General features: G+C 39.1%; 1 protein-coding gene across 2 annotated transcripts in view; it reads right to left on the minus strand.

The window, feature by feature from the left end:
• The window catches only part of cdk5rap1 (CDK5 regulatory subunit associated protein 1), a 32,567-nt gene extending 9,178 nt beyond the window's left edge, over positions 1–23,389 (minus strand). For both annotated transcript variants that reach the window (XR_010017126.1, XM_063041516.1), the window contains exons 1-11: positions 23,070–23,389; positions 22,397–22,500; positions 19,057–19,091; positions 18,595–18,695; positions 16,892–17,102; positions 15,498–15,618; positions 11,663–11,893; positions 11,110–11,207; positions 7,565–7,620; positions 6,342–6,472; positions 4,073–4,222 (exon numbers count right to left, since the gene is read on the minus strand). Coding sequence is in view for 1 of the 2 variants with exons in the window: in XM_063041516.1 (XP_062897586.1) it covers positions 4,073–4,222; positions 6,342–6,472; positions 7,565–7,620; positions 11,110–11,207; positions 11,663–11,893; positions 15,498–15,618; positions 16,892–17,102; positions 18,595–18,695; positions 19,057–19,091; positions 22,397–22,500; positions 23,070–23,364 (1,533 nt within the window). In the remaining variant the exon portion in view is untranslated. The remainder of the gene's footprint in view (positions 1–4,072; positions 4,223–6,341; positions 6,473–7,564; positions 7,621–11,109; positions 11,208–11,662; positions 11,894–15,497; positions 15,619–16,891; positions 17,103–18,594; positions 18,696–19,056; positions 19,092–22,396; positions 22,501–23,069) is intronic.
• Positions 23,390–24,371: the final 982 nt, after the last annotated feature.

A 24,371-nucleotide genomic window follows, 5' to 3' on the forward strand; every position in this document is an offset into this window, starting at 1 on the left:
TTGATGTGCTCAATGGAGGGGAGGGCTACATCCATGATGGGCCAGGCCACATCCACTACTCTTCGCAGGATTTTACATGCAAGGTATCGGCATTTCCATACTAGGCTATGATGCAGCCAATCAATATATTCTCCACTACATATCTATAGGAGTTTGTCAAAGTTTTAGATGTCATGCTGAATATTCGCAAACTCCTAGGGAAGTAAAGATGCTGTTGTGCTTTCTTCGCAATTGCACTTACATGCTGGGCCCGAAGACAGCTCCTCCAAAATAGTAATACTTCTGAACCTCCGATGAGGACTGATTCTTTAGCTTCCTGCTCCTGAAGTCAATCATTGGCTCCTTAATCTTGCTGACATTGAATAAGAGGTTGTTGCTCTGGCACCACTCAGACAGATTTTCAATCTCCCTCCTATATGGTGATTTGATCAATGACAGTGGTAATGTCAGCAAACATGAATATGGCACTGGAGCTGTGCTTAGCCACACAGTCATAAGTGTAAAGCGAGTGGAGCAGGAGGCTGAGCACACAGCCTTGTGGTGCAGCTGTGCTGATGGAAATGCCAATCTCAGCTGACTGGGATCTGCAAGTGAGGAACTCAAGGGTCTAATTGCACAAGGAGGTATGGAGGCCAAGGTCTTGAAGCTTATTGATTAGTTTTGAGGTGATAAAGAGCATTTCTGCTGTCCAGATGTTGCAGGGCTGTAGACCCACTGCTCCAGTACATAAATTGGAACAGATCCAAATCGCTTCTCAGGCAGGAGTTGATTTGCTTCCTCACCAACTATCAAACTAAGTGCTACTGGACGATAATCATTGAGGCAGGTCACCATGTTCTTCTTAGGCACCAGTATAATTGAAGCCTGCTTGAAGCAAGCGGGTATCTCTGACTGCTGAAGTGAGAAGCTAAAGATCTTAGTGCGCACTCCAGCTAAGTGATCAGCACAGCTCTTTAGTATTTGGCCAGGTACCCCAGCTGGACTGGATGCTTCTCATGGGTTCACCCTCCTGAAGGCTGCTCACAAATTGGCCAGAGACTGAAATCAGGGGCTGTGGGAGGTTGTGATGGTTCCTCTATGTTTTTTTAAGGTTAAAGTGAGCATAGAAGGCATTGAGTCCATCTGGAAGCAAAGCCCTGATGTCACCTCACCTAGAGGTGATAGTTTTTAAGCCCTGCCACGACAGTCAAGCATCCTTCGCTGATTCAAGTTTATGCTGGAATTGCCACTTTGCCCATGAGATGGCTTTCTGGAGGTTGTACCTTGACCTCCTGTAATGTTCTTGGTCACCAGACTTGAATGTCTCGGACCAGGCCCTCAGCAGATTGCAAATCTCATGGTTCATCCAGGGTTTCTGTTAGGGGAAGACTCTGATTTTGTATCAGTACACTCATCTACAACTGTTTTAATAAAGTCCATGACAACCATGGTGTACTCATTCAGATCTACAGATCAGATGAGTCCTTAAACACGGCCTAGTGCACCGACACAAAGCAATCCTGTAGTCACTCTTCTGCCTCCAGAGAGAGAAATCGGTCAAAATCGTTTGAAGTGATGCTAGGGTTTTATCCAGAAAAAAAACACCAAAATGTGATCTGATAATTACCAATTTAGAACATCTGCTGATGCTTTCCTGTACACTATCCAGAAGGATATCAGTTCTTAAAGGTGCACTTAACACAGCAGGGACACTTTGGATGCACCAAAAGAGACGCTGAAAGAAAGAAGAAAGCAGTCCATACCATATATCAAAAGGATATGTAAACCTTGGCTAGCAAGACACGTGCCAGGAGAAAGCTCTTATGCGTCAGGGGAGGTTGGAGGAGCAGGCGATCTGCCTGAAATACCTTAAGAGTCTGGTATTTGGTAGTTAATCTTTGAGGAAATGACACATTCACATCAACTCTATGCAATTTTGGACCAAAATTTCTCCATATGAAGTAAGAGTATCGAGGGTGGCATTAAGAACTTCAAATCCGGGCACATGTTCTGAAAGGAGTACACCATCCCACAAACTACTCGCCTGCCCATTTGTGGAGGTTCCATTAATGGCCTCATTACTTACCTTAGAAAGCACAAAACCAAAGTGGTGGCAACCTCAAGGACTCTGAGGAAAAATAGAGTAAGCTACCATATTCCCTGTCAGAAATGAAAACTCCTGTACAATGAAGAATGAGAGAAAGTTGTCAAAAGGTATGTAAAGGTGATTTACATAATTGTTTGCATCTGCACAATGGATATAATCACAGAATGTTGATTCAACTGACAAATTCTTTTTGAAATCCGTGATATTTTTTGGTATAACTCAAGTACTTTTATTGAGAATCTCCATATTGTTGTATGGAGAATACATTGGTGAGCAGTGCAAGTAAAGGGATACCTTTATTCCCCAGTATCCACTCATCTAAGCAAAACTGGAAAACTGGATTGTGCCAACAATGCTGACTCCCTAATGGTAAGGATGTCATCCCTGTTGGAAATCAAGTAATCACCCCAAAGAAATTTTACTTGTGATCTGCACACTCCGAGAGAAGAAACTGATTTGTTTTGTAAGTTGGTCCTGGTTATTAAAGGAAGTTCCAATGGCCTTGAGAGCAATCAATGGCTCCCTGCACTTGTGGGAAACCAGCAATACTGGATAGTCCCAGTGCCCATGATGCCACATACACCTCAATGAAATTAAAGTAGATCAGATAATTTCTTCACAATACAACATCTGGGTCTACCTTTAATGGAACAATGAAGAGCAAGCTGGGTGAAATAGGAGAGTTCTTCTGTGGCTGTTTGGAAAGACCCTGAGGCAAGGAAATTTTCAGATAATATAATCTTGCACTCACAGAAACCATTTCTGACAGCAGAATGAGGCTGAAGGTCTTTCTGCAGAATGCCATACAACACAGTAAGGATTGACTAGGAAAAACTCATCCTCCAGGTTCTACTCTCAATCAATGGCAAGGAATGCACGTTCTCATCGACAATGGGATCAAGTGGCACCTACAAATAATCTGTTCACCTGGGTTTCATGGGGAATACTTCACTCTACATTTTATCACAGCCTTGATGCAAACATGGATTATGGAGCTGAATTCCAGAAGTGTGCTGGAATACTCACCATTTGTCTGGATGAGTGCAGGTCAACAACTCTCAAAGTTTGACACCATTCAGGACAAAGCAGAAAACTTGACAAATACCCCATCCACTATCCTAAAAATTAATTTTCTCCACTACTGACACACAGTACCTAAGTAAATGTAATACAGATATTCACCTAGACAACTCTAACAGCACTTGAAAATCTTTGTTCATTATCATCAAGCAGGAAAAGATAAGTTATGCACTGAAAATGCATCATCTTCCAGGTCCTCTCTATATCAACACTAATCTGATTTGGAAATACATCACTGCTTCTTCAGTTACTGGATTTAAACCCTGGAACTCTCTCTGCAACAACATGTAACTGCAATGCTTTAGGGAGGTGGATTATCACCATCTTTTCAAGGGCAATTAGAGATGGGCAACAGACTGATTGTGCTAGTGATAGCCAGATGCTGAAAAACGTAAAAAGTACGCAAAAGTGGAAATTTTATAAGTACCCCTCTAAAATGAGCAATATTGTTACTGTACAGTTCTCTGTATATTTTCTCAATTTTTAACCTTTTAACATTTAAGGGTAGTCCAGAATTCAAGATGACCTGCAGAAGAAGAGAATGAAGAACCAAGGTTGACAAACTGAAAACAAAAGAAGCAGGGAAAGGCGGCGAAAGTTATGGCAGGAGAATACATGAAGGTTACCCATCTAAAATGATAGAATTTTTAAAAAATCTGATGCGCTTTATTCCTCCAGCCCCTTCACTCTGTCCTGCTTACAACTCAAAACACATTTACTTTCTCACTTTTCCAATTCTGACGATGGGTCCCTGACCTGTAACATCAGTTTTGCTTCTTTCCCTACTGAAGCTGCTTGACTTGCTGAGTGCTTCCAGAATTTTTTCTGTTTCTGCACATTTTAGTATCTTGAACAGATTATTTATTTTATAATACAAGCTCATATTTCAAACTATCTTTTACTTACCCCTTCTACCAGCACAACCTGTTCAGTTCCAACGAGTTCAGTGTTCAGTTTAGTTGCCTCCTCTCGGAATACAGTAATAAGCTCTTCCAATCGACGTTGCTTTACAAAGGCAGGAACACTGTCCTTCAGCCTATGGTAGGCATGCGTCTTCTAGAAGACAGTTACAATACAATCACTTTTAACTTTGCAGCACAAAGTATTTTCAGCTTCTAAGAATAGTACCATCAACAAAGACCACCCTACCCAAGGTAAATTGAAAGTAAAGAACACAAAATTTAGCAACTTTTCCCAAAAAATATTATTAAAATGCAAACATAACATGAACAATAAAAGGAAAACAGTCCTTGCAGACAACAAAATCAAATGCACTTAAAACTGCCTTTTTGCTTTTGTAATAATATTTCCATTCTATTTTGTATTTCTTATTGTAATTTATAGCATATTTTAAGTATTGCACTGTACTGCTCGCACAAAACAACAAATTTTAAGACATTTGTCAGTGACAATAAACTTGATTCTGATTCCCTTCAAAACTGTCATCACACTCAATACTTTCAAACAAAATAACTGCCTGGGCAAATCACTTCAATTTCTTCATCTTTTTTCCTCTCAAATTCTTCAACAGGCTACAAAATGTGTGCCTGTTTGTCCCAGAACTCCTCCTAGTCAAGTATCTGCCCAATAATGAAACGAACGGTGCTTACCAGGTCAAATGTGTGTTCTATGTGATTCTGACAATGGCAAAATTTCCCCGATTGATCTTAGTCATATTTGATTAAGTTCTCTCCCACACAAAAATCAAAACAAAATCTGCATATGCTCGGAATCCAAAATAAAAAGAAAAAATGCTGAACTTATTCAGATCAGGCAAGATCTGAGAAAAGAAAATTAGTCATTGACATAAAAATGTTGCCCAATTCAATTCCTCCATTTTCTTATTTAATTTGGTCCATCCAACTACTTTCCAAGGAGAAGTACTTAGCTAAAGAGGACTGCTATTTCCTGGTTCAACAGTCAGCAATCTATTTGTAGACAGAATAACCTACAATTAGTATTTTTTGCTGCCTCTGTCCATTACCTGGAGCCCTTCCAGGATCTGTACATCTCAAATACTTGTTAATTCCTTCTCATCTGAAAACAAAACATGTTTTACATGTACGCTTATAACAATAGCCTTTTACTTAACTGTAACCTCTCCACTGTTGTTCAACTGTCAACATCCAAACTTAGATAAAAGGAAAACAACTAAAAATGGAAAAAGCTAAACATTTTGCTTCTGAAACCTGTTACATTCTGTTCCCTAATAACTAATCTCATCTTTTCCTCATGTTGACTGTTTGAAACAAATTATTTATTATTTCTTCATTCCATATTAGAACCCAACCACACATCCATTCCTTTGTCACAACTATCTGCAGACATAATGCTGTCACGGTCTACTGCTGAATGCTTCACCTACTCTTTTGTATAACTAGACGTGTCCAAACTGGCATTTTCTGGCCAGCAATTCATTCTCTGAAACTCAAATTCACTCTAATCTCGGCTATCTCCTAATTTAAACTCAGTTCTATTTACCTACCACCCTTGTTCGCTTCCTGCCTGAAGCAATTTCCATTTTACAGTTTTTAATCATGTTTTCAAGGAACTCCATTATCCATACCATTCTTCATGAGCCAGAGTGCGTTCCAGGATCTCTGTGCCTCTCTAAATCTAGTCCCCAATGCAGTCACAATTCTAACTCCACCACTAGTGCCACACTTGCTATCAGCTGTCCAAGCCCTGAGTGCCAGAATTGTACGTCTTAAAACTCCACACTTTTCCGCTTCTTCCTATGATATCCTTGTGACCAGAACTTTATTCACCTGTCCTAGTTTCACCTCACATGGACTGATAACCAACCTTATTTAGCAATGCTGTTGGGAAACTTTGCTATTGATAATACAGTGTAAATAAAAGTTATTGTTTAAATATGAGCTGAAATAGTAAAGGACATCAGGAAAAATATTTATATATCCCAAGGTCACCTCAATTTTTTGTGATTAGGCTGCGTTAAGAGATGAATTAGATTAGATTAGAATGAATAACTTACTGAAAAGAATGGTAACAACATAATTACAAACTACAAATATATTCTCTTTTCTAATCAAGATATTAGTTAATATAACTCACCTTTCTCAAGCTGTAAGTAAAATGATATCCTACATAATTACAAAATACAAATATATTTTACCTTTTCTAAACAAGAGATTAATTAGTTAGCGTAACTTGCCTTTCTCATGCTGTAAGCAAAAAGATATCCCACATTATATTGGACCTCTCGAAGAAGAGATATGGTCTGAAAGTGATCGTCCTCGGTCTCACCACAAAATCCAGCAATGAAATCGCTACTTAAACTTACACCTGTTTGAGCAAAGTACAATAAAATAAAGATATAAAGCTGGCATCTAAATACTACTAATAAACTGTATTATTCAGGACCTTAGTAAGTGGTCTATCCTTGCTCTTCAAAACAATCTCAGAATTATTGTTACATTCTCTGAAAAGCTCTCTCACTGACACTTTATCCACCCACCTAGCCGTTAGTGCAATGTAATTTAAAATGAAATATATAAATTTGACATGTAAATATCATAAACTACTTTAAAGAAACTGAATGGTCTCATATTGAATAGAACGGCACATGTAGGAGATGTTGCATTATACTGGATTATTAGATCAGATTAGATTAGATTAAATGAAATTATATGAAAGCCAAGCTGCAGCCGAAGCTAACACTTAGCTTTGACAGAACAATTTTATATCCAAATGTGACTTGTCAACATGTATCCCAACAAAATATTTCAAAATTTTATCTTAAACTATGTCACCCACTGAGAGAATCTTTGGCTTGCAAACCCTTCTGTTGCAAAATTAGTTTGTTCCCTCAATTTTATTTCTCTGTCCCTGATGGCTGTGTATTCCCCTTTGAAACCAGCATATCCAATCATGCTGAAGATTACTCACATCTCATAAATACAAAAATGAAAAAATATTTACAACAGCAGGCCTTCAAAATATTTTTCTTTTGTATGGCATCAGATAACAAGTTTCAAATTTATCAATGTCTAGTGTTGAGGTTCAAAATTCAAATCCCATCTCAAGTATTACCAAATATTTTAAATAACCAGTGCTTCCTTAATTACTAGGGGGTTTGTTTAATGTGCCAGGACTACTTAAATTCCTGTAGAATAATGTTAATAATAAATCTTTCTGGATAAAATCAATTGAACCGTCACGTTTGAGACAAAATAACAGCATCCTAACTAACCAACTATGCTAGAAACAATAAGAGGACAATCATTTTCAGTAGTAGCTGAGAGGTGTAGTAGGTAATTTTAACTTCCCCAATATTAACTAGGATTGCCTTTACGTTTACGGCTTAGAGAAAGCAGAATAGGTGGGAAGAGCCTGTTCCGTGCTGTTTCTCTAAATAAAAAATGAAGATAAACTTAACTGGGATGATTTTGCGTATGTGTTCAACTAGTTCCAAATATGCTTCTCTTGTATACCTGTGATAAAAAGTATTTAATGGTGAAATATCAACATTAACAGTTACTTACCACCTTTAAATGCAGACAAGTTATATACAGCATGTACATTGCATAGCACAACACTAGTAAAATGCACACATTCAAATTTTGAGGGAGTGGAAGAGAAGGCTTTTAAAGTTGAGAATAAATAATGTAAAATTGGAATATCCAGAGATATTGCAGAAGATTTTCCATTGAACATGAAGTGAAGGTAATGTTGGATAAGCACACACGTGGTCAGGTATGGCTGGAGGGTTGCAAAACCCAAGGCGAGATGAATAGTGATGCAAATTTTGAGGAATTTTCAATTATACACACTGAAGGCTATTACATACCTGTAAGAAATACATGGTGAATGAGACAGAACAAATTTTAAATGAGTCTGCATGGGTCATTAATTGAATTTACACGGGATGTTCAAATTCATCACACAACTTCATTTAATTCTTAGTATCTTTCCTTTGCTGCAATAAAGTCCAAGGAACATTTACCAAATATTAGTGTACAGGTCGGATTTGTAAAGGTTGAAGGAAACAGTACAAATACAATCTGCGCACCAACATTTAGTGAATGAAAAGACTGAATGAAGCTTGTGTCTACCTGAAATTCAAGATAGGAAATTCAGGTTGCAATAGGCCAAATACACACTCAGCGGCCACTCTGTTCGTACACCTTAATGCAAACATCTTATCAGCCAATCATGTAGCAACAATTCAACACATAAAAGCATGCAGACATAGTCAAGAGGTTTAGTTGTTCAGACCAAATATCAGAATGGGGAAGAAATTTGATCTAAGTGACTGTGACAGTGGAATGATTATTAGTGCCAGATGGGGTGGTTTGAGTAACTCAGAAACTGATCTCCTGGGGTATTCACACTCAATAGTCTCTAGAATTTAGAGAATGGCACAATAAACAAAAAAAAAATCCAGTGAGTGGCAGTTCTGTGTACAAAGACACCTTGTTAATGAGAGAAGTCAGAGAATGGCCAGATTAGTTCAAGCTGACAGGAAGGCAACAGTAACTGAAATAACCAAGTGTTTCAACAGTGCTATGCATAACAGTATCTCTGAATGCACAGCACATTGAACCTTGAAGTGGATAGGAAGCAGATGTTGATATACAGTTAGAGTGGCTAAGACTTTTGCACAGTATTGTATCTGTCAATGTGGAGTGCTGTGGGAGAAGTGTGGGATAGGTTGCAGAGAAGGAGTGCTGGGGTGGGGAATGGCGTGGGTACACACACACCCAGCCCTGAGACACTAGGCAAGGGAACTTGATTCCAAACAACTGGCTTATTGATCACAACATAATGTTTCCCAGGTGCTTCTCGCTCCCTCCCTTCTTCCTTCCCCTTTTCCCAGCCATGATTCCCCTCTCCTTGCCCCTTCTCACAATAGGGATCCATATCACTCACACATCATGAAATTTGTTTTTTTTAACTGCGACTGCAGCACAATGCAATACACAAAATTACTACTGTACTGTGAAAAAGTCTTAGGCACCTATATAATATACCCAAGACTTTTGCACAGTACTGTACCCAAGAGGTAAGCCAAATAATGTGGCCACTGAGTATAGATCACTTTCACATTACTTTGGAACAAGCTCCCAGTGAAGACAAACATTAGAGACAAGACCCAGTAACACCTCTTTATGATCACTACAGTCTTTTGCCAACCAAAGGAAAGGCTGCTTGGAGACCAAGGCATCTAACCCAGCACCAAGTTCAAGGCCCTTTAAGCATTAGTGACTACTGCCATCCAGTGGGCACCTCGCATCAACTGCACCTTTACAAAATTACCCAAAGGACCAGAGAACTTGGATCACTGTCCTCTCCGAAACTATTGCTGTCATCATGCAGATTCTGATCAGACAGACAGTTGCAGTAGACTGGCTGTGTGTTCTACGTACCTGTCTCCTCACGGAAATTCCAACCTCTAATGGCACAAAATAGAAAAGGAGCCTCCAGGTGGGCAACGGCACCTTAATTTGCTTGGCAGGAGCATGCAGCGGGCCATGTCACTTAGAGCAACATGCATAATCCACCCACCCATCCCGCTGAGCACTAACACATTGAGCTCCACATTCAACATAATCATACCCCCAGTTCTAATCAACAAGTTCCAAATCCTGGGCGCCTGTACCTCCCTCTGCAACTGAATCCTTGACTTACTGAGCACAAGACCACAACCAGTGTGGATTGGAACTAACACTTCCTCCTGTTAACAATCAACACTGGTGCACATCAAGGATGCATGTTTAGCCCACAGCTCTACTTTCTCTACACCATGAGTGTGTGGTTAGGCACAGCTCAAACAGCATCTATAAATTTGCCAGTGACACAAATATTGCTGGTAGAATTTCTCATGGTGACGAGATGGTGTACAGGAGCAAGCTAGGACAACTGGTTGAGTGGTGTTGCAACAACAACCTTGCATTCAAAGTCAGTAAGACAAAGGAACTGATTGTGCACTTCAGGAAGGGGAAGTTGTGGGAACACATGCCAGTCCTTATCAAGGGATCAGCAGTGAAAAGGGTGAGCAGTTTCACTTCCTGGGCTCATCATATTGATACAGTTTAAAAGAAAGCATGACAGCTGCTATATTTCATTAAGACTTCGAGAAGGCTTGGTATGTCACCAATGGCACTCACAAATTTCTACAGATGCAGCATGGAGAGCATTCTAACTGATTGTATCACCATCCATGCTTGGGGGGAGGGGCAGGGAAGAGAGCACTGCATAGGATCAGAAAAAGCTACAGAAAGTTATAAACTCAGCCAGCCACATCATGGGCATTAGCTTGCCCGGCATTGAGGGCACTTTCAAAAGGCCATGCCTCAACAAGGCAGCATCCATTATTAAGAGCTCCTCTCACCCAGGACAGGCATTCTTCTCTTTGCTACCATCAGGGAGGAGGTACAGGAGCTTGAAGACACACATTCAACATTTCAGTAATAGCTTCTTCATCTCTGCCATCAGATTTCTGAATGGACAATGAACGCATGAACACTACCTCACTTTTTTCTTATTTTTTGTTCTTTTTGCACTACTTAATGTATTTTTAATACATATTTCTTATTGCAATTTATAGTTCTCTTATGTTTTGCAAGTACTGCTGCCACGAAACAAAAAATTTCACAACATATGCCAGTGATATTAAACCTGATTCTATTCCAGTTATGCAATCTCCACATGCTTCAGCCACATTAGAATTCACAAAACGGGAGTAGAAGCACATCATGTTCGTAAAGGATCTGCCCAAGAAAAACAGCCTCACTGTACCATATTTACACTCCAAGTAACTCCATTTAAAATAATGCTACCTATCCTGTGCATGAATACCTCAGAGTAGGAGAGCTGATGGACTGGTTTCTGTGTTTTGTCTAATCTAAGAAGATCAATGTGATTTCCTAGTCACTTATACCAATGTTGCTTAACAGAGGAATTAATGCAAGGTAGGATACCCTCTTCTCATAGCTTTTAGTATAGCTGTGCTCCCACTCTGTGCTGGCAAATGGATATGTTTGCAAATGTTGGCTCTCTCCTGGATAAGTTGCAAAACCTATGAAGCATAAAAAAAGGAGAAAGAATCAGTCACAGCCTGCTCACCAACAAATATCAAACCAAAAAAGTACACATTTCCATCTTTTGCAATTACTAAAATAGCAAACAAAACAAAAAAAAACAGGAGTAAAACATAGGCAGAACGTGACAGGGCAACAGTGTCCAAACAGCATCTTATTAAGTCACGTTGAGATGGAACATGCAGCAAAATTTAGGATTCATCTTCTGTTCCATCTACTTTTTAAACTTAGATCTTTATAATTTTGCCTCACTTCCTGCTGATTCAACAAGTATTACTGCTAAAGATTTCTCTGTTTGTACAAATGATTCACATGAAAAATGTATTACTATAATGGAATATAATAAGACACATCTATTAATTCTGGACTGCAAACACTAGAATTCTCCATTGTTATTTCTACCTATAAAATGTAAATGAGTGGTTAAACATACCTCATCTGGGAAATCCTTGGGGTGAGGTGATGTGAAACGGATTCTCATCTCAGGATCAATCCTTGAAACCTGATCCAATAAACTGGCAAAACGCAAGCCACCTAGTTTATTCCTGTAAATAGTCCTAAACCCACGGCTCAGGTGTGTTGGCTCCCTTGTGAGAAACTGAATCTCTGATGTATCACAGTAACTGTTGACATTCTGACCCAGTAGTGTAATCTCCTTTACACCCTGCAATCAAGAGCACAATTGTTTCATCAGATTCAGTATATGCCTGTCTTGTTGCTTTTTTCCTTAAATTAATCTTTGTAATGTCTTAGAAAAGTCTTAGCAGGTCAATATAGATTAATTACAGATCAGAGGGATTCAGGATAGAATCAGGCCCTTCAGCCCAGTTAGTCATCATCAGTCACCTATTTACATGAATCCTACATTAATGTATTTTTGTTTTATTTTCCTCACATTCCCTTCAATTCCCTCCCTCCACAGAACGTGGGAGGCCATATCCAAGGTAAGTAAATCTCAACAAGACCATTTTGTAATTGGGTTCCCAGGCTAAAATATTATTGGTTCAGAGTTTGAGTTGAACTAAGAGCCAAATCACCAGCCTGCACAGTGATTACATCATTTCCCTCAAAATTTAAAAAATCTTGTTACTATTCTTTTTAAAGTTAATCTGGCAATCATCCCATTTTTTTTTTCATGGTTTAAATTATACTTAGTTGAGCCACCTCGCACAACTATTACAGACAACAGTCTTTTTGGATAAGTCTCTATTAGCTTTGCATAACGTGATGGAGCAAGATTTGCCCTTCCTTCTTGCAAAATTGCTCAAGCTGTGCCAGGTTAGTTGGAGAGCAGCAGTGGATCACAGTCTTGAAGTCTTGCCAGAGATGTTCGATCAGGTTAAGGTCAGGACTCTGACTGGACCACTCAAGGTCATCAATTTTCTTCATTTGAAGCCACTCCATGTTTGCTCTGGCAGTGTGCTTTGGGTCATTGTCTTACTGAAAGGCGAACTTTCTCCCCAGTTTAAGCTTTCTGGCAGAGGTTAGCAGTTTTTAATCCAAGATCTCACTGTATTTAGCAGCTTTCATCTTCCCATCAATCCTGACAAGATTTCTAGTCCCTGCTGCTGAAAGCCTCCACTATATTTTACAGTAGTGGTGGTGTTACCTGTCTAATGCACAATACTAATTAGATTTACGTCACACGCACCTTACTATAAGGCCAAAATGTTCCACTTTGGTCTCATATGACCACAAGACCTTCTTCCACATTTTTACAGCATCTTCGAAGTGACACTTGGTAAAATCTTTACAGGCAAGGATATACGTGTTTTTTTTAAAGCCAGAGCTTCTTCCTTGCCATTCTTCCATAAGTACCTTTCTTGTGCAAGGCCTTAATACATATGAAACCATGAACTTCAACTCCAGTTGCAGCCACTGACGTCTGCAGCTCACTCAGGGTGAACGTTGGCATCAAAGTAGCCTCTCTTCCAAGTGCCATTCTTCACCGGTGACTAACTCAGAGGGGCAGCCTGACCTGGGCAGTGTGGCTGCAATTTCATACCTTTTCCACTTTTTCACGATGGACTGCACTGAGCTCCAAGGTATGTTCCATGCCTTTGAAAAAGCTTTGTACCCTTCCCCGGATTTGTGCTTCTCTACTGTCACTTCCCTGACTTGTCCTGAATGCTCTTAATTTCATTTTGGTTTGGTGTGTTGAAAATCTACCAAACTTTTGGACCTTACGGAGAGTGTGGTATTTATTTTTACGAATTTATTGAAAACAGGCGATCCTCCAGTTTTCTAAATCAGCAAATTGAGTGAGCTGGTAAGGTGATATACAGTACTGCAGCTGAGGAAAGTGAGCATAGTGATTACAAAGTGATGAAATACTTTTCAGCCTCAATTCTGATTTTTAGTGTTTAGTAAATTGTTAACAGTTTTGGAATTTTTCTTTTGATTTGACATTATGAACAATGTTCAAAAATCTTACTTCAATATATCTTAAATTTAGAAAATGAGACAACTAAAATGTGAAAATAGTTGGGGGCCTGAATAGTTTTTCAAGACACTCTAACTACTCCTGCAGATGTCCAGATTCAGCAATTCATAAAAAAAAAACTAATTCTTCTTCACTTGATCATTTAAGACTGTATCAATTAACATATATGAAGGAATGAAATATTATTTTCATGCATGTTATTAATGAAACTGAAAATGCATTATCCATGCTATTTACTTTTTTGCATTTAGTGACCGATACCAATTAGTTCTCCATTTTATTTCATTCTATCTGTTAAAGTCAGATGGATGACTTTCCACTGCACTTGGCCCTCAGTTTTAAACTGGCTTTAACTTATTCCACAGCATAACCCATACACTGTAATGTGTCTGCAGCATAACCCAAGTTCCTTAAGGTTGTTATAGCCAGGGGTGGTAATGAGGACCACAACCTATCAAATGTTCCCAATGGTGTGCATCTCAAATAGTCTCTGACAACCAAGTCTAGCTCCTGGCCTTCATGTGTGGCTTAGCTACTGAGCCTGGCGGAACCATTTCTACCAACAGGAGAAAGGGCAAAGGTGGGTTACTGGCTCTTAAGACAGTCCTACGTTGAGTCCGATGCTGACTTGCAACCCTGTGATGCTGCTCGTGCCAAAATGCATCGGTCTCTATCATTCCTTTGGATTCACCAGCCGCATGGAGAGGGGAAGCCTGATACATAGGCAACAATTTGCTCTCCATATTGCACTGCCCTAGTTTGCAAATTATATAGACAGCTGGGACGCAACAATCACGGTCGACCCTGACCAATAATGGTCATAGCACAACCTGTACACTTCAAATGAGTCTCAAACCTTAACTTAAAAAGTTGTTTCTTTTATTTAACTTAATTCAATAAATTAATTTACTTAATTAACAGCAGTGAGTTGTGAAAATTCTACAATGGTCCAGAGTGGGCTGAGAGGATCTACTGCCCGAGGACTGGATGCCACTTTCCTTGACTCACAGGACGGTTAAAACATCAGCAAAATAGGGCCAGCAATAAGCCACAGGAAGAGCTTGGGGAGGGAGGCAGACAGCAATCAAAATCAAGCAAGACCAAGCCATTGGTTGCAGCAGATTTTCCTGTAGATACATCAGATTCTGTGCAACCAGCTATTTTAGAGTAATACTAGGAAAGAAGCTTTCCAAAAAATGAAGATCATATTGACAGACAGAAAGATGAACATGTACACTAAAAACAGAATACTGCATTACTACATTTATTCTATCCTGACTTATGGAAGTGAATGCTGGACCACTTCTCCAGCAATGGAAAAGAGCCTAGAAGCAGCTGAATTGCGGTTCTACAAGAGAATGTTAAAAATATCATGGACCACACACACATCAAATGGAGAAGTTCTCAGAAGAGCCCAAGCAGTTAGATCAATCATACCAACAATAAGAGAAAGACACCTCAGATTCCTGGGACACATCATGCGGAAAGATGAACTAGAAAAACTCATACTCTCTGGAAAGATCGAGGGGAGTAAACCTAGAGGCAGACCTCTGCTTATGTACATCAAAAGCCTAGCCAGGTGGCTACACATCGAGGAAATGGAAGTCATCCAAAGAACGAGGGATAGATCTATATGGAAAACTATGGTCACCAACATCGGCATCGGATATGGTACCTACACAGACAGACTAGGAAAGAATATCCAACAAGCAGCTGAAAAAGATCTTTTTAAAGATTTTTTGAACTTTTGATGGACATTTTCTAAACTGCTTATATTTTCCCTTCCATTTAAAGATTATCACTCAAAATTCAAAACTAGGGTTACCTGGTCTGAAAGGATTTTGACTTCTTGTAAAATGGAAGAAATTGGTCTGCTTCTCTCTTGCCCACGTGTGAAAGGAACAACACAATAACTGCACATGTTGTTGCATCCCCGCATGATAGAACTAGAACAAGGGAAACACTTTCAGCCAGCCAGAACTTGTCCATTTTAATCAGTGCTAAGATACCTTCCAACAAGCAATTACTGTGGAATAAATAATAAATTAACAGTCTCATTACACTGTCTTACATAAACATGCAACTCCCACTCTATGTCAATCTTCAGGGACTTGTGCTAATATTATTATGTGACTGTATGTGCTGGAATGCAACTACTTGTGCTGTGTGTGATTATATGGACTGTGTTTTGCACCTTGGCCCCATAGGAACACATGTACAGTTGAATGACAATAAATCTGAACTTGAATCTCTATTATGTATTGCACTACAGAATAGCTACTACATTAAATAGATACAAGAAAGCATATGAGCACTGAAATGTTACTCCAATCTTGATGCAAACCATTAAGACATTAGAAATACCAGCTAAATTAATAAAGTGGATATTAATATTACAGCCACTGTGAGGTCAGTGGGGCCAACAGTTCTTACAAATGCAGAAGTGCCAGCTTTGTGCTGCTAGAACTGAAATTCACAAATTAGTGTATCAGTGGAACTGCACGACTCGGGAAGAAATGTGCTAACGGTGGTGATCCACTGGACCCGCTGCCCTTTCTGTGGGCAGTCAAGATTTTGGATTTAGGTGATGCTGTTGAAAACCCTTCATAAAGTTTCTGCAGGGCATCTTGTAAATGCTGCAACTGCAACCATTGTACCCCGGATACGACGGGATGCAGGGTTTCAATCAAGCCAGCTGCTGAGCTTTGGATGGCGTCGCCTAGCTGCACTCACGCAGTATTTCATAAATCTGTGACTTTCATTGTGTAGGAAATACAAAGTCTTTGGGAAGTCAGGAGGTGAATCATTTTTTGCAAAGTATCTAGCCGTTGACCTACTTTTAACTTTACAGCACATACATGGCTCATGTAGTTAAATTCCTAATCAATGGCTATTTGACAGTACGTTCACAGAGAGATTTGGTGGTAAACGATACCTTAAACTTCTGGATGATGATTAAGATCATTATGTGATATGTGAATTAAACACTGAGCAATTATCAGGCAACATTTCCATTTCTAATGAAGTGCAGGTCACTGAAGCACTTCACTAATAACGTAGATGGCTGGGCACAGGACACTGCTCTGGGACACTCCTGCATAAGCCTGCAGCTGAAGTGATTAGCCTTCAATTGTCACAACCAAGATCCTTTATCGTTCCAGTCAGCAAAGTTGTTTTTTTATCATTGAATTTAACTTAGCAAATTAAAATCACACGTACATAAATGCAGTTTTTGTCTGGGAATTGACTTGAACCGGCATGACATCTGCATAGGTCTCATCCAGTGACAATAACACATTCACAGCCTTTTGACCTGTTTCAGCGACTGTTAGAAGTCTGGGAAGATCACGGTATGAATCTGGCCCAGCAAGAACATCAATAAGCTTTTCTTTTTCCAGGATTTCCTCTTTCAGCCTTTCAGCCATGCAACCTATCATAAACCATTAACACTCGTTAGTTGTTTGTACTAGTCTGTTCGACAATAGAAACACATTGCTTTAATTGTTTAACTGCAAAGACAATCACCTGGCTTCACCCATCACCTTTTAGCTATCCTCCTTCCCCTTTCCCCACATTTTTATTCTGTCATCTTCCCCCTTCCTTTCCAGTCCTGAAGTAGGGTCCTGGCCCGAAACGTCAACTGTTTATTCATTTCCATAGATGGTGCCTGACCTGCTGAGTTCCTCCAGCATTTTGTGTGTGTTGCTCTGGATTTCCAGGACCTGCAGAATTTCTCACATTTAGACATGATGTTATCTATGTATCTTCCACATATAGAACAGTACAGCACAGCACAGTATTGGCCCTTCGGCTCTCGATGATGTGCCAACTATTTAACCCTACTCCGAGATCAACCCAACCCTTCCTGCTCACATGGCCCTCCATTTTTCTTTCATCCATGTGCCCCTCTAAGACTCTCTTAAACATCCCTCGTGTATCTGCCTCTACCACCACCCCGGAGCGTGCTCCATGCACCTACCATTCAGTGTAAAAAAATCTTCCTCTGACATCCCCCTATACATTTCCCCCAACACCTTAAAGTTAGATACCCTTGTATTAGCCATTTCCACCCTGGGAAAAATCTCTTGACTGTCCACTCGATCTATGCCTATTATTTTATTTTGTACATTTGTATCAACTCACTTTTCATCTTCCCTCTCTCCAAAGAGAAAAGCCTTAGCTTGGTCATAAGATCATACATTCTAATCCAGGCAATCCCAGTAAACCTCCTCTGCACCTTCTCTAAAGCTTGCACATCCTTCCTATAATGAGGCGACCAGATCTGAACACTATACTCCACGTGTGGTATCACCAGAGTTTTGTAGAGCAGGAACATTCCCTCACAGCTCTTGAACTCAATCCAATTAATGAAGGACAACACATCATATGCCCTCTTAACCACCTTAATCAACTTATGTTGCAACTTTGAGGGATCTCTGAACGTGGACCCCAAGATCCCTCTGTCCCTCCACAATGTTAAGAATTCTGCAATTGACTGTATTCTGACTTCAAATTCAACCATCCAAAGTGAATCACTTCACTTTTTCAGATTGAACTCCATCTGCCACTTCTCAGCCCAGTTCTGTATCCTATCAATGTCCCGTTTTAACCTACCACAATCTTCTACACTACCCACCACACCACTAACCTTCGTTGTGGATATGAACCACTGTCACTGGGTTACTTCTCCCTCCTTCAACATTCACTGTAGCCCTTTTGGTAAATGTCACATTGGCTCCAAGGAGATCTCCTTTAAATGTGCCTTTCCACAGAGGAGTAACAATTCATTTCTCTAAGCCAAATTTCCCTTTTGAAGTTTGATCAGTTAAGACTCAACTTTCAGAAAGGTATAATGTGAGGTAGGTGAATTGTTTGCCAAATGCTTTAGCTTTGCAATAATCACGATACAGACATCATCCTACCTAAAATTCCTATTTTAAGTGGAACTTGAGATTTTGCTCGCTTGGATTTCAGTACAGCAAGTTGTTTCAGCCTGTTCCAGATGGTCTGTTCTGCCTTCTCTCTGCAAAAGTAAAAGTCCTATGATGCATTTACAAATTATCTTTCTAAAGTTGCAGTCCCTATAGTTGTCTGAAAGTTATTTTCATCTATTGTCCTACATGTAGGTAGTAGTTAATAAAGGTACCACTAATCTTATTTAAGGCATATATTCAATTAAATTAAGAAGTGTACACTGGTAGACATTTTAACATTCATGTAAAAAATCAGCAGTGGGAGGCTTGGTGTGCGTGATAGGCTGTATGACAGGCTCCATTCACTTATAAAATGTATCCCAGATTTCATTTGAATGAGAAGCACAGATAACAATTAATAATCTAGTTACAAAAACTGACTGCATAAACAGAAAATATTGAAAAATATACCTGATTGAACAAGTTACAAGTAAAATCACATCAGCCTGCAATAAAAGAAATACAAATCAGATTATTTTTTGAAAATTCATAAGCAATTTTGGCTGATAACAACCTACAAAGGAACATAAATACTATTGATAATCCATGGGTGAAATGGACTCTTAAAATATGGAAAACTATTAAAAAAGAATATAAACTAGAGGGAGATATTGCAATTCTGAAATGGTGTGCATATGTCTCAGATTTTATGCCGAATAAACTGGATGCTAGATTTAAGGTCTGGACAGCTAAAGGAATAACAGTTCTTTGCAATATAATGAAAAAAGGAACACTGTTCAGTTTTGAAATGCTTAAAGAGAAACACTTAGAAAAACAAGACGTTTATCGGTATCTACAGATGTGACAGTATGTTAATAGGAGGGTTAAAAATGTAACCAAGGCAAGTACATGTTTGATAAAGCTATTTAGAAAAGCATATAATTCAGATAACGGTACTAGAATCATTTCAAACGTGTATAAGGGTTTGTCAAATCTTAAAACACATTTGACTTCATACATTAAAAAATGGGAGCAAGAGGGAGGGATAATTATATTTGAGGAAGAATGGACAATAATATGGAGGTATCAATGGAAGAGTACCAGTTCACAGAAATGGAGGGAGTTTGTATGGAAAAAGTTGATAAGATATTTTATTACACCCTCTCAGAAATCCCATTATGATAGCAACTATGTTTGCTAAACCATTATGTTTGCTGGAGAAATTGTGGAAATCAAAATGCAAACCATTATCATATTTTCTGGGATTGCCCCATTATCAAAGACTATTGGAGTGGGATACACAATGCCCTACAAGACATCTTTAAATGTGAAATACCCTTAGAAAGTAAGACCATATATTTTGGGTATGTACCTCAAGAATGGTTGAAAAGAGATAAATATTTAATGAATATACTGCTGGTGGCTGGTAAAAAGAGTCTTACCAGGAAATGGTTATCACAGGAGAGCCCAACTTTAAATGCATGGATGGAAATTACAATGGACATTTACAATATGGAGAAGATAACAGCATCTGTTAATCATAAATTGGAACAATTTGATTCATATTGGGAAAGATGGTTCAACTGCATAACACCTCATAGGCCTGATTTTATTCTCACAGATCAATGAATATGTTGTTAAAAAAAATCACTCTCTACTTGTACATAGTTTTCTCCTTTTGCTCGTTCTTTCTTTCTTCTCTTTTCTATAGGTGTATCCCCAGATAAATATTATGTGGAGATTTGTGGCAAATATGATTATATGATATATAGGTACAATATCTGAAATACATCTTATGGAAATGTTTGTTTGATGAACTTATCAATAAAAAATAAATTATAAAAAAAATCATTGGATTACTGTGATTAAAAATCCCTAGATTCAATGTTCAATCTTTGAATTTAATCAAGACTTTCAAACATTGTGGGGACCTTTTCTGAATTATTTTCAAAACCTTTGATTTGCTGTTAAAGCACAGATGATGACTAACAATCTTTTTTCTTTCTTTTGTACTAATCAGCTTTGGTCTTGGTAGTGGGTTAGATTTTTTTTATATAACAAAATTATTATTTTTCAATGTTACAAACTAATTGACTTGTACGAACATAGGATAAAGAAACTTTATATGTGATTTAGTTTAATGTATAGACATATGTATTTTTTTCCTGTACTCTGCATTCTTATATATAGAAATTAATAAAAATATTGGAAAGAAGAAAAATCCCAAGTAATTATGTAGTGAATGGCCAGACAGGTTTCACACCCCCAGTTTGTTACTATATAAAACAAGGTGTTCTTTGTGAGACTTTTATTGTCTTTATGCTGATAAGTGCCATGGCAGAAATGTTCCCTCTTAAGGTTTGTGCATGTATACATCTTTTGCTACTAGCGCACAAAGGTATTTAAACTGCGCACAAAAGGTTGTCACCCTCTACCTCGTTGGCAGGTTAGGTATATTTCATGATCGTACACAATCACATTTCCTTTTCTGGTTTCTGATGCAGACAGTGTTGATAACAATGAATGTGTGATGATTTGTCTGCAGATTTTAGAACTGGCTTATTTATACTGTTTTTATTGAAGAAATTATTCATGCCCACATTGTCTTCACTGGTAAAAAAAGTGCACAGCACAAGATTTTTGTGCACACTGGTCATTACAAATTAGAGGGAACATTGTGTGGCAGTCTCCTGTAACTGCAAAGCTGCTCAAACTGAAGTCACGCTGCAACACATGACAATAATTTAGATGGCTTTCCACAAAAATCAAGTATAGCGTTTTTGAACCAGTGAAGTATTACAGTTCTATAATGCACTGCACGACTGATTCCTGCAGAAACATGTTGTTGATTATAAATCCTGTTCAAGTATTTATTTTGCCTCATACTACAATACTAAAATAAGTCCAGTATACATTTTTCTAGTCTGTATAGTTACAATCAAAATTAAATTGAAAGTAAATTATTAGAGGACACATACACATTTACTAAACATAAAACATGTTAACTTGAATACCATGCAATTTTGATTTATTTTTGTTTTCAAAACCACAATAAGGATTTGCATGACTTGTTATTATAGAGCAGCAAGATAGATAAGAAACCTGGGGAAAGAGGCACAAAGGTGTAACAAGAGGGGATTTTAGAAAGCTGCAGTAAGTAGATGTGCTCAAGCCAAATAGGATTGTGGCAAAGCTAAGGGGATATTGACGTTTGAGTATATTAGAAGCAATAGCCTACAGCGGCCAGGGCATGCTTTGCACAGCTGACAATATGGGAGATAACATGGTGGTTAAATTTTATCTTATGGAGTGTGGAAGCAGGAAAGCTGGCAGACAGATTATTGAGAGTCTCATCCAGGTTAATAAACACGAACAAATGTGTGAAACAATGCAGCATTCCCTCTACTGGATTGACCATGGTGAGAACACCATGTTGTTACAGAAAATGGTGACCATCTTGAAATGTTATGTCCAACCAATAAAACTAACTTGAGGAAGCTCTGAGTGTTTGTTTTCTGATATTTACCAGCATTTTGAGATTTAAAAAAAGATACAAGTAAATGGCAAAATTAAATTCTGGTCTGACAATCTGACGCAAAGAAGGCAGTCACTGAGCTTAATTCTTAACAGTTAATTTTCAGCCATTGTTCTCATCTAACCCACACCAAATGATGACAGCTTAATTAACAATACGGTTAATCTTAACACTTATTTCAAAAATATATGCTGTAATTATAACGTTCTATATCTGCAAATAATAGCTACAATTAGAAATGATAATTAATAATGAATTTATGACAATACAGATTACCTCTGCACAGCTGTTGGCTTTCTTATAACCATTTTTCTGGAGGATAGACCAAGCAATTTCTGTGTCGTTAACGTTCATTTGACACCCATAGGTTTCAAAGTACACTGAAAATGACAACAAAACAAATCAAATGTTACATTCAAGGATCAAAACCAGAAACAGGTATCATCACCTTTGACAAGTGTCACTGCGTTATAAGGAGCATTCTTCCAACCTCTAGGGATGGGAGAAAGCTGGTTTTATACATGTTTCATCACATGTACAAGACGTAAGATGGCTAGCAGATACTGGTCTTAATTCACGGTTTGATTTGTAGTTGACTTGTTTACCTTAAATACAAAACTGTATTGAAGTAGCTCAGCCACTCTGGTTGGTCTCCGTAAGGACACAAGTTTTATTCTAACCTGTCCAGTACCTTCTCGATTTGATTCTTCAAAACATACAGAAGAGACTTGGGGCTTGCAACTAACTCGCTATTCGCCTGGCCTGATCCAAATTATATCTATGCTTGGCCTCGGCAATCAAAGCAAAGGAACCAAATATTGTAATTTGCATTTGACCAGGTGTTTTAATGGATAGCGAGGATGTAAAGAGGTTTCAAAGTGAACTCTACTTCAAAGTGGGTAGGGGGCGGCGATGTGGAGAGCTGGTAGGTTAATTATGGGGCACTCACCAGTTCGATCGCCACCGGGCTCCGGCTCCCCGCTCAGGTAGGGGGGCAGCGACTCCTCGTCAGGACACTTCACCATCACCGCTGCCCCGCTCCCGGCTGGCGACCGAAGGAACTCCCGGAGACCAGGCCCATCTGATAGCCTGGCAAACGGAACAACACCTAAAGGCGGTCGGCGTCGGATCGTGGCGGTGGCGGCGGCCTTGGCCGCCGAAATTCGAGGTACCCATCCAAAACCACCCTTCACGGCCGCTGGGCTAGAATGGAACAACCGCCTCACAACCTCAGTAGGCCTCATGGCGTCAGTACCGCCTCCCTCGACAACCGCGTCGTATCATCGCGAGATCTTGCGATTGGGTCGTGAATTTGGCGAGGCGCGTCGTTAGCCTTTTTGCCGCCATCTTGGTAAAGGAAGACCGTCTTCTCGCTCTCCCCTTCACCTAGTCCTAGTGCACCCAACTTTGGCTTACCGCAATATCTATACCAGTGACCCGTCAAAGACACTACATGTCCTTCAGATACTGGAGATTTTAAGCAACACACATAAACTGAAGGAGGAACTCAGTAAGTCAGGCAACATTTGTGGAGGGAAATGAATAGTCGACGCTGCGGGACATATCTGTTGACGGGGCGGGGTTGCAGAATCAGGTTTTATTATCTCTGACATATAACATTTTTTGTTGTTTTGCAGAAGTGGTATAATGCAAAGATATAAAATGACTGTAAATTAAAACAATAAATAGAGCAGGAAGAGATAGTGAGGTACTGTTCATGGGTTAATGGACCATACAGAAATATGATAGCCAAGTGGAAGAAGCTGTTCCTAAAACTTTGAGTTCCCTTGATGGTGAAGGTCTTTAATACTGAATGTTGCCTTCTATTGGGACCACCTTTTTCAAGTGTTCTCGTTGGTGGGGAGAGCTGACTGAGTCTACAACACCTTGTGGTCTCTTTAGATCTGGTGCATTGACGTCTTCACACCAGGCTTTAAAACTCTCCTTCGTACATTTGTAGAAATTTGCTGGGGTGTTTGGTGACATACCAAACCTACTCAGATTCCTAATGAAGAACAGCAACTGGCGTGCCTTTTTCGTAATTTCACTAACTTGTTGGTTTCTCTAAGATGTTGACGATTAGGAACTTGAAACTTATTTTAAAGTTTTGGTTTATACTGTATGTGTACCAAATGCACAGGATGCTTCCTAAATGGTGCTGAATACAGGACTGGAGATGTTATATTTGAATGCACACAGTATACAAAATAATGGAGATCATCTTGTAGCACCATTAGACATTGGCAGGGAT

The sequence above is a fragment of the Mobula hypostoma genome, chromosome 2, assembly GCF_963921235.1.
Source record: "Mobula hypostoma chromosome 2, sMobHyp1.1, whole genome shotgun sequence".
Lineage (NCBI taxonomy): Eukaryota > Metazoa > Chordata > Chondrichthyes > Myliobatiformes > Myliobatidae > Mobula > Mobula hypostoma.